This window comes from Macaca nemestrina, chromosome 1 (assembly GCF_043159975.1).
Source record: "Macaca nemestrina isolate mMacNem1 chromosome 1, mMacNem.hap1, whole genome shotgun sequence".
NCBI lineage: Eukaryota > Metazoa > Chordata > Mammalia > Primates > Cercopithecidae > Macaca > Macaca nemestrina.
This window is the reverse complement of record NC_092125.1, coordinates 138,116,789-138,132,258: the sequence shown is the minus strand read 5'-3', so window position 1 is coordinate 138,132,258 and position 15,470 is coordinate 138,116,789. Positions and strand designations below refer to the sequence as shown.

The 15,470-nt window shown below is 36.6% G+C and overlaps 1 protein-coding gene and 1 long non-coding RNA gene across 11 annotated transcripts in view; one reads left to right on the top strand and one right to left on the bottom strand.

Annotated features, from left to right (window-relative positions):
- Nucleotides 1-15,470, bottom strand: part of LOC105485427 (uncharacterized) — a 143,811-nt gene that overhangs the window by 57,148 nt on the left and 71,193 nt on the right. The window lies entirely within an intron of this gene.
- TLCD4 (TLC domain containing 4) overlaps nt 1-15,470 on the top strand; it is a 111,601-nt gene that overhangs the window by 67,098 nt on the left and 29,033 nt on the right. For all 10 annotated transcript variants that reach the window (XM_071075731.1, XM_071075801.1, XM_071075668.1 and 7 more), the window contains 3 exons: nt 2,522-2,611; nt 5,188-5,246; nt 6,620-6,714. In XM_071075731.1, coding sequence (XP_070931832.1) covers nt 2,522-2,611; nt 5,188-5,246; nt 6,620-6,714 — 244 coding nt within the window. The remainder of the gene's footprint in view (nt 1-2,521; nt 2,612-5,187; nt 5,247-6,619; nt 6,715-15,470) is intronic.

Genomic DNA, 15,470 nt, shown 5'->3' with positions numbered 1-15,470 from the left:
AGAGTGCTATTTCTCTACATGCACAAACATTTCTTTTCCACCCTCTTTGAAAATAAATTGAAATATTTTATCTTGGGTATCATCTTGGAGTTTTTTTTTAGATACTAAGGAATCTAAATTTTCCTTTGCTAGGAATCTAATTTTAAATAATAAAATACAAAATTTTTATTAACAGAAGTTTCTGAAACTATAGTATAGACTTTTAATACAGAATAGTGTATGAGTAAGGGCAGGGTATTTGTTTTTCCTCTTCATTACAGAGGGAGATATTTGACCGGATCAAGTAACATTTAACATTTCTATACTGAATCATACACTATTTCCGTCAGCTGAGGGCTTAGAATTTTCCACATAACATCTCAAAAGAGAAGTGAATCTGAGGCCTGAGAGTCGGAAATACAAAGTTAGGTTTTTTCAAAAGGGAGCTTTCTGACTATGGTTACCAAACAGTAAAACAAGTTAGTGAGAGAGATTATATATATTTTTTATTTTATAGAATTTTTGAATAGCAATAGAGAGCTGGCTGTATGACCATTTAGATGGAGTATTTTATTTGATACCAAGGAATTTAATTTTTTTTTTTTTTTTTTGAGACAGAGTCTTGCTCTGTCACCCAGGCTGGAGTACAGTGGTGTGATCTCCACTCACTGAAACCTTTGCCTCCCAGGTTCAAGCGATTCTTGTGCCTCAGCCTCCTGAGTAGCTGGGATTACAGGCGTGTACCACCATACCAAGCTAATTTTTGTATTTTTGGTAGAGACAGAATTTCACCATGTTGACCAGGCTGGTCTCAAACTCCTGACCTCAGGTGACCTGCCCACCTTGGCCTCCCAAAGTGCTGGGATTACATGCGTGAGCCACCATGTCCAGCCAAGGAATTTATGTTTTTATCCTGTGCTCAAATGGAATGCAGGTGTGCTTGGCATGAAAATTAAATTAGACTTGTAAACCAGATAAATTTGATTAATTATTCACATTTCAAAATGATTCTTAGATATTATAAATGATACTTGGTCAATGCCTTTAAATTAGTGAGAATCTTTGCTCATTTAAAATATGGCTTGATTTAGCATGATATATCTATTTTGTAACACACTATTAGGTCAAGTATATTGGTTTCTCAAGTTACAATGAAATTTTCTGATACCAAACCTAACGTTAGTTGATATGTTTTACTTACTTTTAAAGATTTGGGATCATATTGTAGAGAAAACTTTATTACACACCAGTAATTTTTAGAGAGAAAACTTTGCTGTACCTCTCATTTTTTATCCTAATGAAAAGAAGCTTCATTACTTGTGAACTTCTCGGTAAAGATGTGAGAAATCTAAAATTGTTGGGTAAAAAAAATTTATTGTATGGATAAATACAAAGTATCCTAAATAGAGTTCTTTAACATAGAGCTTGGGAATTAGTCAAATCATTAAATTTATTAACAAGATATATTCATAGAAACTATGATTTTTATGTTAAACTTATTCCTTCTATAAAAGAAAACTTGACCTGGATCTTGAGAACATTGTGCTTTCACTTGGGTGTTTCTTTTAAAAACAAATTTTCTGTATAAATTCATGGTCCTCAATTTGTCTATTTAGAAGTGCTTTCATAATAATGATAATGAGGGACTAATAATAGCTACCCTTGCTTTCTTACAAATTTGTTACAAGAATCAAGTGCAATAGTGCATATCAATGTACTTTAAAAACTGAAGTCTCTCAAGATAATACATCTTCATATCATGATCCATTCGAATTGTTTTAAGGATATGGAGTTTGTTAAAGCCAGTAGATCTGGAAGTCATTCCCAGCTTATTGGAGCAGGAAACTTATCTCGTATTGATGCTGTTGGGGCTGGAGGTTGGAGCCAGAGTACAGGGTAGTGGCCTTGCCGGTTGCCATCTGTCTGCACAAAAGTTGTCAGTCATTGTCATGTGTGAATCTATCTGTCTTAGAACTTTTAACCAAGAAGTGATTTACCAGTTCTCTAGCAGGAAATTGCAGGCCTTGGTATCTTCCTCCTTCTTTATTCCAAATTAAAGCTGTGGCCTTTGGATTTCTAAATGGGCAATTTTGCATTATACTCTCTGTTATACTCCACCCCTATATATAAATGCTTCCAGGTACAACTTGTTAAGAATGTTCTGTGTAGGCCGGGCGCGTGGCTCACACCTGTAATCCCAGCACTTTGGGAGGCCGAGGTGGGCGGATCACAAGGTCAGGGGATCCAGACCATCCTGGCTAACACAGTGAAACCCCGTCTCTACTAAAAATACAAAAAATTAGCCGGGCGTGGTGGCGGGCACCTGTAGTCCCAGCGAATCGGGAGGCTGAGGCAGGAAAATGGCATGAACCCGGGAGACGGAGCTTGCAGTGAGCCAAGATCGTGCCACTGCACTCCAGCCTGGGCAACAAAGCGAGACTCCGTCTCAAAAAAAAAAAAAAAAAGGAATGTTCCGTGTCTTGTCAGAATTAAATTTTATTGCAAAGAATCTAAACTTTGTGTGTATTTTGTTTAATTTCAGGGTAGTATCCACATGCCATTCTTTGGTGGTTGGTATTTTTGGCCTGTACATTTTCTTATTCGATGAGCCTACTAAAACTGATCCACTTTGGTAAGCTGTTTCTTTTTCTAAGATTGCCAATTTCGTTTATGTTTGGATATCAATTATTTATAAGAACATCACTTACTTTAAAACAGAAAACATTGATGGTGTATGCTTTGTTAAAATGCTTGTGCTCAGACATTTCAGCAAAGTGCATTTAAATGATTTATTTTAGATTTGAATACAAATGGAGGCCATTTTGCCTTAGTGTAGCAATTGTTATCCCAAACAAGGAGAATATGATGATAATTTAAACATTTTTACTCTGTTAATGAGTAAAGCCAAGTTATTGTAATCACGATTCCGAAGAAAAATAAATCGTTATTGAGATAGAGTGGTCAACTTGGATAATATCTACTTAAGACTTTTTTATCTCCAATTTATGTTTGATTCATTGTTTGATATCAAAGAGATGAAATGAAAGTTACAGATGGCCATGTGATAGGAATTTAGTATCACAGGATTTGAAACGCTAATGTACTAGTAATAATTATGTTCAGCAGTAATAGGATAACATGTAAGATGGTTCTTTTAGAAAAATTTAAATGTGATTCCAATGGCAGAAATTTCGCAAACTGTTTCCTGGTGTTATATGAGAAGGCTTAGTTCAGCTCAGTTTGAGAGAGCAGGCATGTTTAAAGAAGTGATGCATTGACATGTGGTGGTTGTGGGCTCCAGGGGAGGTAGGGCGATTAGCCTGGTCTTTTGACCGCCACCATTTGACTGCAAGGAGGTTTTTCTATTCATAAATACAAAATTATTCCCATAAGAATAATATCAGTATTGATATATTTTCATGGGGATGCTGTTTTTCAAAGAGAATTAATTTAGTGAATTTAATTCCATGACTAGGTTTTTATATAGTCTACCTACAAAATTTCTAGCTTTTTAAAAATTTTAATTTTAATTTTACTAACATGACCATCAGCAAAATAAAACTAATTCTTTTGGGAAGTAAATTTCATAACAAAGATTTGATTCATTGTTCAAATTTTGCCTTATCAAACTTTAACATAATTTTTCATATTTTTGTATTTTATGTCATGATTTATTCCAGGTCTAATTTTCCTGGTTGTATTTATAGATCAAAATTTGTAAAGAAGGCAAAACTTATGCTAAATCTTTCTGTTAAATATTTGTAGTTCAGCTATTTTAGTTTGTGTTAATTTCACTAGTAGTTCACATTATAAACCAGATAAAGGACTGATAATTTGTACTTGTTTCTTGAAGCAAAAGTATAAATTGTAGGACCTTGGTATGTATAGGGGTTGAAACAGTAGAATTAAACTGTCCTGTTATGATTATTTCCTTATCATGGAATGAGAGGCAAATCCTTCCAGTCACCAGTAGAATGATGGTGATACTATGTTGCCTCAAAATCAGAAGTGGACTAGATGATTGTTGTTGTTGAGATAGAGTTTCACTCTGTTACCCAGGCTGAGGTGCAGTGGCACAATCTCAGCTCACTGCAACCTCTGCCTCTCAGGTACAGGTGATTCTCCTGCCTCAGCCTCTTGAGTAGCTGGGACTACAGGTATGTGCTACCATGCCCGGCTAATTTTTCTATTAGTAGAAATGGGGTTTCACCATGTTATGCCAGATGGTTCTCAAACTCTTGGCCTCAAGTGATCTGCCCACCTTGGCCTCCCAAAGTGCTAAAATTACAGACATGAGCCACCATATCCAGCCTCCTGACTAGATGATTTTTTGATACTGAGTCTCTGATTCAGAATAAGGAATTTAAAAAAATTAGCATCTGGGATTCCACTTAAGGCTTTTTGCAAACAAATCATGAAAACACATTTATAAATTTCATTACGTTTTGGTAAAATTATTTTAGTAAAACTTTTAGCTAATGTATGTAAGAAATTATGGTATTCATGTAGGTAACTTAATACATTGGAGTGGCTTGTAGTTGGCCCTTAGGTATACTCTAAATCCATTATAAATGCCACTGGTAGTATGAAGGATGACTCTCCAATTTAAAACAAAACAGATGCAATGCTGTGCCCCTGGATTGTGGGATTCTGGGAGTAGTTATAAAAACTTAAGTTTGGAAAATGCACTGGGTACTCAGTCATCCCCAGGAGGTCTGTTCCTAACACTGGGGACCTCAATATAGATTGGCTTTAGGTGCTTTAGAAGATTTCAGACTAGTTTGAATTCTAAATATAGATTGGCTTTAGGTGCTTTAGAAGATTTCAGACTAGTTTGAATTCTAAGAGTTGATTTACCCTCAAGGAAATTTTGTATACTTCAGGGAAGGTAGAGTAAAATTCATGGAAGGCATGGGCTCTAGAAAATCTCTTGATGAAAACAATTAATCTTGAACAGGAAGGCTACTAAATTCCCTGTGGGTTCAGATTATCCTGGGAATAGCATCTTTCTGCTAACACCAGTACCACATGATGCGTCACAGTTCGGCTAAACTGTCATTGTGTGTTTTGCAATTTTATTCGAAGATGACAGCTTACCATTGGAGAATCTATAGAAAGCAATTTCATTATGTTTCAGTCTCTATAGAGAAAAGAAGTAGCAGTTACCTATAACCTATATACTTTAAAAAGGAACCTTTTTTTTCTCAGGGGTGGTCCATCACTTGCAAACGTGAATATTGCTATTGCCTCAGGCTACCTCATTTCTGGTATGTGAGATGTTATTGTCTAATTGTTTGTAAACTACTCACGGAATTATGCAAAGAATACACAGTCTATGCTTTTGGTTTATTTGAGACAGCCTTTAGGACGCATACAGAGGAAAAATGTACCTGTCATGATGGTAGAACATGAAATATCTTTTCATGAAATGGCTTTCTGGTTCTCACTTAAGATCAGAGTTACAGAGTGATGCCTCAAACAACTGAGACCTAGACATTTTTTATCAGCAAGGATATGGTGCCTCTTTGTCCTAATGAGGCTCTTAAGTGTAATGACTGTGAAACTAACGAAGTTTAACTTTTAGGGTCCCTCACTTGCAGGAGTTCTTGAAATGTGTTCCAATAGTCATGGTTTTGTGTTGTTTTTGTAAAATTTGCAGAAGTAAGCTTTTTTCTTTGTTTTTCTTTTTAATAGTTTTTTTTTTTTTTTTGGTGGTGTCACTATTTTGAATTAGTATTTAATTGCATTACTTTATTTTATTTTATTTATTTATTTATTCTTTGAGACGGAGTCTCGCTCTGTCGCCCAGGCTGGAGTGCAGGGACGCAATCTCAGCTCACTGCAAGCTCCGCCTCCCGGGTTCATGCTATTCTCCCGCCTCAGCCTCCCGATTCGCTGGGAATACAGGCACCCGCCACCACACCCGGCTAATTTTTTGTATTTTTGGTAGAGACGGGGTTTCACTATGTCAGCCAGGATGGTCTTGATCTCCTGACCTTGTGATCCGCCTGCCTCGGCCTCCCAACGTGCTGGGATTACAGGTGTGAGCCACCGCGCCCGGCCTCTTTTTTATTTTTAAAATATTTTTTGTACAATTTGTTTTATAAATGAGTTGGTCATTTTGTACCTTCCCTATGACCATCTTATCTCTGTTCGAATTATTGTAGTGACAAGAATCAGTCACTTAAGCTTATTTAAAATTATTTCTATTCGATAATATTTTTTGTTTATTTTAACTCTGGAAACAAGTTATTCATTTATGCTTTCAACAAGTATTCTATTACATATGATTAAGTTGGTACAAAAGTAATTGCAGTTTTTGTGGTTAAAAATAATGGCAAAAATTACAGTTACTTCTGCACCAACCTATATGCCAGGCCTTGTGCTAGATTCTGAGGGTCTAAAGATGCTCATAACCTGGCCCTTATCTTAGAGGAGCCACGGGAGAGTGGGTGAGACAGGCATATAGGAGCAGAGATTTTATGGTAAAGTACATAATCAGACTAACTGAGGGATGAACAAAGTGCTGTGGGCTCAGAGTGGACAGTGATGAGTTGGCAGGAGAAAGAGTTCAATACACTTGGAAAAACAGTGCAACTTTCTTCTTATGTCATACCTTACTCACTTGTCTTTCTTACAGATTTGTCCATTATGATTTTGTATTGGAAAGTGATTGGTGACAAATTTTTTATAATACATCATTGTGCGTCCCTGTATGCATACTACCTTGTACTGGTGAGTTCTAGGATTTTCTGTAGCCTAACTAGTAGACAAGATTGGGAATAGTGATGTAAGGGTGAACATAAATTAAACATACAATTCTTAGTTTTTAAAGACCATCTCCAGATGCATTCAGGGATTGCTTTTGTGATATGCTATCTTGTGTATTAACTAAAATAATAACTGTGTGTGTCTGTGTTGGTGTGTCTGTTTGTATTCATAGATTTTGAGACAGGCAGATGACCCTAATTCTTTGAATTTCCATTTAAAACCTTCAGGACTGTTTAGCTATAGATATTTGTCTGTATTTCTAGATGCATTTATGATTTAACAGCAAAGAGTATGAGCCAGTGAAAATATTTCTTTTCTGTTTAATTCCATGTGCAATTACATATACATCCATAATTACATTTAAGTAGTTTGGAGCAGTGGAGAAATCTTGCTCAGACTTTATCAGAATTCAAAGACCAAGGTTAATAGAGGATTCTTCCAAAAGATCTCAGGCAGTAAAGCATATTAAATTATGTATCTAAAATTTCTATGTATAGATTTGTAAACTAGCAACTTTATATTCCTTGTATGTTTGTTAGGTTTCTCTAGAATCATTTGGTTTTCAACATAAATATACCAACGAACTCAAGGTATATATTGCAACTGCAATTTTTTTTCCCTAAAGATGGTTGCTTTTTTATATGTCTGTCTTCTATTGTTATAGTATAAAATTTATCTTTTAAAGTGAATCTATTCATAGGGAAACAAAATAGGAAAAGTTAGATGAAATGATGAATCTTAACAGATGCTATAGATCTATGTTATTACCAATCTTACAGTAGTTACTCACTGACTATAAGAAGGTTTTTCTCTATGCAGTGAATTCCCAGGTCATTTTGTGCATTTTGTTATTCTAAGTAAAGCCAACAAAAATAATAATAATTATAATTTTGGGGGGGGAAATGGTCATGAAATTCTTATCACTTATGTAATAATGAGAGCTTGTATTTGGAAAGCACTTTGACTTAATACTTATGTAACCATTTAAGCTATTTGCAGTAAGCTTTTTTTCTTAAATGATTTTGTTATTAGAACAGAGTAAAACTTAAAGTGACAAATAGAAGCAAGTTCCCTGTAGGTTTAAAATGTATCCCTACTGAAGAAATAGTTGAAAAGTAAGATTCTTTGGAATTTAAGGTATTATAGGTTATGTAATGTCTTGATTGCTATTTTTGTATCTTCCTGCTATATTTACTGAGGTTTTAAAATTCTCTGGCAGAGTAATTTAGAACTTAATGAATCCTCTTCTGTCTATATAGAGAGGTACAAATCCTACAGCATTTTTTCCTGATACCCATCTTTCACCCCGGAGCAGGATACTAATTATCAAGGAAAACATGACAAGCTGATCTCTTATTCTAAGAGAAATGAACACATTTAGGCTTTAATCCCCAATTTTTAAGGACAAACTGCCATCCTTTGTACACCCTTTCTGATTACTTTGATAGCCTTCGTTTTTTTGTGTGTTCCTTGTGAATCACCTTCTATCTCCAATTAAACCATGCCTTTAGATAATGAGTTAGAATATATTTGGAAAACATTTAAACGTGAAAATCATTCAATATGCATCCATTTCCAAGCCCATTGTATTATTATTATTAATTTTCTTTTTTTTGAGATGGAGTCTCGCTCTGTCACCAGGCTGGAGTGCAGTGGTGTGATCCTGGCTGGGAAGAAGGGATAATGGGGAATTATTGTTTAATGGTACAGAGTTTCCATTTGGGAATATAGGAAGTTCTGGAGATGGATGGTGGTGATGGTTCTATAACAAAATGAATGTACTTAATGCCACTGAATTGTACACTTAAAAATTGTGAAAAGGGTAAATTTTATGTCATATATATTTTACCATAATAAAAAAGTTAAAGCAAGCTTATCAGATAACTGAAACACAGTTAGGAAGGAGAACTGATAACGTATTGGACGATGTATTACATTTTTAGAAAGGCTTCATCCTGGAACTATAAACTGAAACAAATGGGTGGAACTTAATAGTGATAAATGTTAAGTTTTGCATTTAGGTTCAACAATGCATAAGGATACAGAATGACCTGGAGGTGGTAGATGACTGTATCTCAGTTATGCCAATAGTATGTCACATCTGCTAAAACAGAAAGCTTTTTCAAATTTAGATTCTATTAGGGGAGGCATGGTATCCAATTCACACATAGTTTGCCCGGTCAGACCATATCCAAGACCATCATCATCTGAAGTCCCTAAACTTGCATTTATCTGGAACAGAGCTGCTAGTTAACTGTAGAGAGGAGATACTAGATTAGGTAGCTATTGTATTATAACAAACAATTGAAGGACCTAGAGATGTCAGCCTAGAAAAACTCAGAACTAGAAGGACATGATGGCCTTGAAATGTTCCTGGAAATGTGAAAGGACTACTCAGTGGAAAGGGGAGTAGACTTACTCTGGATTGATTCTGATGTTGAGACTAGGACCAATGGGGTGGTAAAGAGAGGTAGGGGAGACTTCTCTTTTATGGAAGAAAGACATCCTCAGTGTTTGGAAGATTATCACAATGGAAAGGCCTTTTAAAGTGGCTATTCTACTGTAAGATAGCTTTAATCAGATAGATACAAAAGTAGGTACAATCAGCAGAAGCTTTAGGTAGGAGCTTGCACTAAATAATCTTTAAGGTTTTATTCTAATTCTGAGATTTTGTGATGCAACTGTTTTGTTGAAATGATTTGATTTAGTTCTAATGCAAGAGAACTAGACAATAGGGGAATGAACAATAAGCTAAGTTATGTCACCAAGTTCTTAAGTAACCCTAGGAGGAAGGGGAGAAAGCAGCTGGCCTGCCAGTCCATTCACTTCCTTAGGGGACAGGAGGGGAGAAGAAGAAGGCATGTGGCCCAGTCTAATCTCCTTGTCAACAGGACTTAGGATAAATAGAGTACTGATGTTTGTTAGGAAGAAGAAACATTAACTCTGAAATGCCCTTAGCAGGGTGTCCCTGGGTAAGGATTACCTATAGTAAAGAACCCAGGATCTATAAGGCACAGCTCCTTGGAGAAGGTCATGTAGGCACACAGCAAAGAAAGAAAGACCTGGGTTGCCAGTGGCCCTTGATGTCCCAGACCTCCCTCTGCTTCATTTGAATTGTTTGATGCTCTCTATCTTTGTAACATTTAGTAGAGCTTAATGCTAGGTAGGAACACTGTTTCACATGAGTCTGATTTGGCAGTCCAATCCTGTGTGTTAGCTCAAACCTTCATCTCTGTCTTATAAGCAAATCATCAAAAGCCTTGAATGATTACAATTAAGCAAATAGTTATTAAACATAGTAATAGATTTTGTTTCCAAACCTCAATTCTAGGTTGATTGTACCCTGAAACGGTTTCCATTAATAGGTAATAGACTGACCCAGAGTCTCAAGCCCATTTCAATTGTGCTTGAGACTCTGGGTCAGTCTATTACCTGTTAAAAAATGCCCCATCATTGCCACTATAGAACACAGTCACATTTTTACACAGGATTCCAACTTGGGATGCCCAGAACTTATTTCCTACCAACATATAGTTGTAGTGTAGTATGGTGCAGTGTAGTGTAGTATAGTAGGGAAAGGGTGCCCATTTCTGTCCAGGCCTTTGGTGGTAGAACAGTCAGTATTTAGTGCCATATTAGCAGTAGTAGGTGCATAACTTAGTTCTCTTTCCCCCCTACCTTTTAAACCTCTGGTCTTAGCCACTCTTAGCTGGTAGAAAAATTTCCCATAGTAAGAAAATCCGGACTTCCATAATCACTTGCTAAAAGGAGAATTTTCTTTTAAGCTGCGGAAGGGATCAGACAAATCCTGTTTTGTTTCCCCCTCACAGTCATGCAGAGGACATGGCAAATGTGGATTTTACTCTATGCAAATCTCCTTAAAGGTAGATGACAGAGTGGAGACACCACACTAACCATAAATCAGTTGTGAGTTTTGCCCTAATTTACCAACAATAAAGTATCAGAATTTGTAATTATTTAAAAATATTATAGAAAGACTTAATCCTATCCCTTTAATAGCATCTATCTCATTTGTATTTTAGTAGGTTTTCTTGACTAGGAGAGAAAAGGATAAAGTAATGAGGAATTACGCATAGCCTGAATCTTATCTAATGGCCACCTATGCTGATGGACTTATGTGTCACCTATGATGCTATCTGTCATGGGTGTATTGGATTAAATGGGCCCAGAGTCACTGATACATTGATGGTGTACAGGACCAGAAAATATAGATGCAAGATTACTGAAGCATAGTTCTACACCTCAGTGTGACTCACAGAGGTTTTTTTTTTAGGATTTTTTTATTTTTCTTTTTTTCCTACTGGCAGGATCAACCAGGTATTACAGAGGTTTTCAGCTAAGGAGGGTGGAGCATAGGGGATAACGATAGGATAGAACCAGGTTTCAATTAGGGATGTAAGATTTAAATATAAGATACTATTTAAAAATTAAAATGTCATCCAGGGATCAATCAGTAATACTGTAGTAATTTAAGGAATGGAAAGATCATTGTGTTAATTTCTGTTAATTTTTTTTCTGAATATAGATGTTTATTAAAAAAATTGAGTTTATAGAAATATAGGGTTTAGTAAGTAGAATGTTTTTTAGGTCTGATTCTCCAGAGATAACTACTGGTAGTACTTGATGTATATTCTTGCAGTTTATATAAGTTTTGCATAAATGTTCATATATATTTATGCCTTTTGAATTTTCTAAGAGAGCTTTTGAGATAGATGGGATTTAAACTCAGCCTTCAAAAATATGCATATTTAGGTTGGAAAAAAAGTAGGGAAGGCTTCCTAGGTCAGAAGACATTTTTGAGGAAAGTCACTGAGATGTCAGATCTTCATGGGTGATCTTGAGGACTTAGGCTGTCAGGGTATGGGATTTGCATAGATATGAGTGATGGTTCTACATTTGGATGAGTAAGATAGGGCCAGCCAATAGGTGGAGTGAAAATTCTAACTCACCAGCCTTGCATTTTTGCTTTTCATGGAATAGTTGTAGGATCTTTAGCCAGAAAATAACTTGATACAATTGGCATGTTAGAAAGATAAAGCTGATGGTGATATGCAGAAAAAATCTGATTGGGGGAGAGGTGATTGAAGTAATATAGGTGACAGATTACAAAGAAGCTAATTTTGATGGTTATAGCGGTGATTGTATTAATGAGGAGGAAACAAATCTGAGTCACTTTGCAATGAGTAGAGCACAGTATCTAATTTGGATTTCAGGGAAGGAAGGGAAAGAAGAGACCAAAATGATCCAGAGCACTAAAGGAAGATGACACCATGGAAGGAAATGGGAGAAGCAGTTTGGAGAGATACTTTGAGATGTTAAGAGGTTTTTGGAGATGCATGGCTATCCCAGGAGAAAGTGGCCCATATGCCATTAGAAATGAAGGTTTGTGTAAAGGGCAGTGCAGTCAGGGTCAGGGACCAGAAGAAGGATGATCAGGCAAAGGAGAACTCAGAAGGTAGAAAGAGAACCATAAAAGAATGCATTTGGAAATCAGTGGTTTCCAAAAGCAATATTGGAGGCAATATTCCCTAAAAGCAATATTGTAAATAAAAAGTTGAGATAAATAATGTTTTAGCAGAGTCCATTAAAAAAAGTTATTTTAGGTAATTCGTTTTTATTTGAGGATTAGGAAACATTGACAAGCAAAAAGAAAAAATGATGCCCCAGTCTCACAACCTATATAACTATTATGTTATTTACTTACTTAACAGTTACATTGAGGAATGTACTTTTTTCCTATATGCATCCGTGTATATGCGTATATCAAAAACAGCATTTCTCATATAAATATATAACATGTATATTATAAAAATGTGATCAAAATGAAAATTTAAATTTTCATTTTACACATTGAAGTGGCAATCTTGGGTCAGAAAGCAAGGAACCTATCAAAGACTAATGGGACTGTGTCAAAAGGACACAAGATCCAATATGAAGGCTCTTCTCTTGGCTTAAAATGTGACATTTTGATCATCAATTAGAATAATGACTGTGGTTGATTGAAATCCATTGACTCATGAGTTCTTAATTATATTTTTAAAAAATGAAAGGAGAAAGCAAGCCAGTTGGGCAGTCTTGCTTGATGTCTCATGTGGGTGCTGTTAAATGGCAGCTGAGGCTGGAATTATCTAAAGGCTCATTGGTAGGAGTTCAGTGGGAAAGTATCTATATGTGGTCCTTCCATGTAGCTTGGGCTTTTCTCACAGCCTCGTAATTGTGTTCTGAAGAACATTTCAAGAGTGATTGTTCCAAGAGACCCAGGAGGAAGCTGCAAACTTCTTAGGATGTGGCTTCAGAAGACTCACTACATAGGTAATTCCAGTATATTCTATTTATCAAGTGAGTTGCTAACGGCAGTTCAGATTTAAGGGGTGGGAAATAAGACCATCTCTTGATATGAGGAACATGTTGCACATACAGGGAGGGAAGGAATTTATGTGGCCATGTTCAGAGACTGTCCACATCTTGATTTGTCAATGTTGGGTAATAATGTTAGATAGTATTTTCTTGCTATGGTGGACAAGAATTTAATGTTCATACCTCTATTGGTCTTCCCTTCTTCCTCCCAATGTAGTTAGGGAATGCTAGTTGTCTCTCAGTTCCTTTTAAAACTTTAAGTATTCTTATTTCTGGTCCTACAGCATCCCTTGATACTTATTTATTTATTTATTTATTTAATTTATTTTTTTGAGACAGAGTCTCATTCTGTTGCCCAGGCTGGAGTGCAGTGGCAGTGTCAGGGCTCACTGCAGCCTTGACCTCCCAGGGCCAAGCGATCTTCCTGCCTCAGCCTCCTGAGTAGCTGGGACCATAGACATTCACCACTATACCTGGCTAATTTTTAAAAATTTTCTGTAGAGATGGGGTCAACCTATGTTGCCCAGGCTGGTCTCAAACCACTGGGCTCAAGTGATCCTCCTGCATCCCAAAGTGCTAGGATTACAGGCATGAATCACCACCCCTGGCCTCTTGATACTTTTTTAAAAAAATTAATTAATATTCTAAATTATACTTTAAGTTCTAGGGTATATGTGCACAATGTGCAGATTTGTTACATATGTGTACATGTGCCATGTTGGTGTGCTGCACCCATTAACTCGTCATTTACATTAGGTGTATCTCCTAATGCTATCCCTTCCCCGTTCCCCCACCCCACAACAGGCCCCGATGTGTGATGTTCCCCTTCCTGTGTCCAAGTGTTCTCACTGTTTAGTTCCCACCGTGAGAACACACGGTGTTTGGTTTTCTGTCCTTGCAATAGTTTGCTGAGAATGATGGTTTCTAGCTTCATCCATGTCCCTACAAAGGACATTAACTCATCCTCTTTTATGGCTGCATAGTATTCCATGGTGTATATGTGCCACATTTTCTTAGTCCAGTCTGTCATTGATGAACATTTGGGTTGGTTCCAAGTCTTTGCTATTGTGAATAGTGCCGCAGTAAACATATGTGTGCATGTGTCTTTATAGCAGTATGATTTATAATCCTTTGGGTATATACCCAGTAATGGATTGCTGGGTCAGATGGTATTTCTAGTTCTAGATCCTTGAGGAATCGCCACACTGTCTTCCACAATGGTTGAACTAGTTTACAGTCCTGCCAACAGTGTAAAAGTGTTCCTATTTCTCCACATGCTCTCCAGCATCTGTTGTTTCCTGACTTTTTTATAATCGCCATTCTAACTGGTGTGAGATGGTATCTCATTGTGGTTTTGATGTGCATTTCTCTGATGGTCAGTGATGATGAGCATTTTTTCATGTGTCTGTTGGCTGATCAATGTTTTCTTTTGAGAAGTGTCTGTTCATATCCTTTGCCCACTTTTTGATGGGGCTGTTTGATTTTTTCTTGTAAATTTATTTGAGTTCTTTGTAGATTTTGGATATTAGCCCTTTGTCAGATGGGTAGATTGTAAAAATTTTCTCCCATTGTGTAGGTTGCCTGTTCACTCCGATGGTAGTTTCTTTTGCTGTGCAGAAGCTCTTTAGTTTAATTGGGTGTTTTAGTCGTGAAGTCCTTGCCCATGCCTGTGTCCTGAATGGTATTGCCTAGGTTTTCTTCTAGGGTTTCTTATTGTTTTAGGTCTAACATTTAAGTCTTTAATCCATGTTGAATTAATTTTTGTATAAGGTGTAAGGAAGGGATCCAGTTTCAGCTTTCTACATGTGGCTAGCCAGTTTTCCCAGCACCATTTATTAAACAGGGAATCCTTTCCCCATTGTTTGTTTTTGTCAGATTTGTCAAAGATCAGATGGTTGTAGATGTATGGTATTATTTCTGAGGGCTCTGTTCTGTTCCATTGGTCTATATCTCTGTTTTGGTACCAGTACCATGCTGTTTTGGTTACTGTAGCCTTGTAGTATAGTTTGAAGTCAGGTAGTGTGATGCCTCCAGCTTTGTTCTTTTGGCTTAGGGTTGTCTTGGCAATGTGGGCTCTTTTTTGGTTCCATATGAACTTTAAAGTAGTTTTTTCCAATTCTGTGAAGAAAGTCATTGATAGCTTGATGGGGATGGCATTGAATCTATAAATTACCTTGGGCAGTATGGCCATTTTCACGATATTGATTCTTCCTATCTATGAGCATGGAATGTTCTTCCATTTGTTTGTGTCCTCTTTTATTTCGTTGAGCAGTGGTTTGTAGTTCTCCTTGAAGAGGTCCTTCACGTCCCTTGTAAGTTGGATTTCTAGGTATTTTATTCTC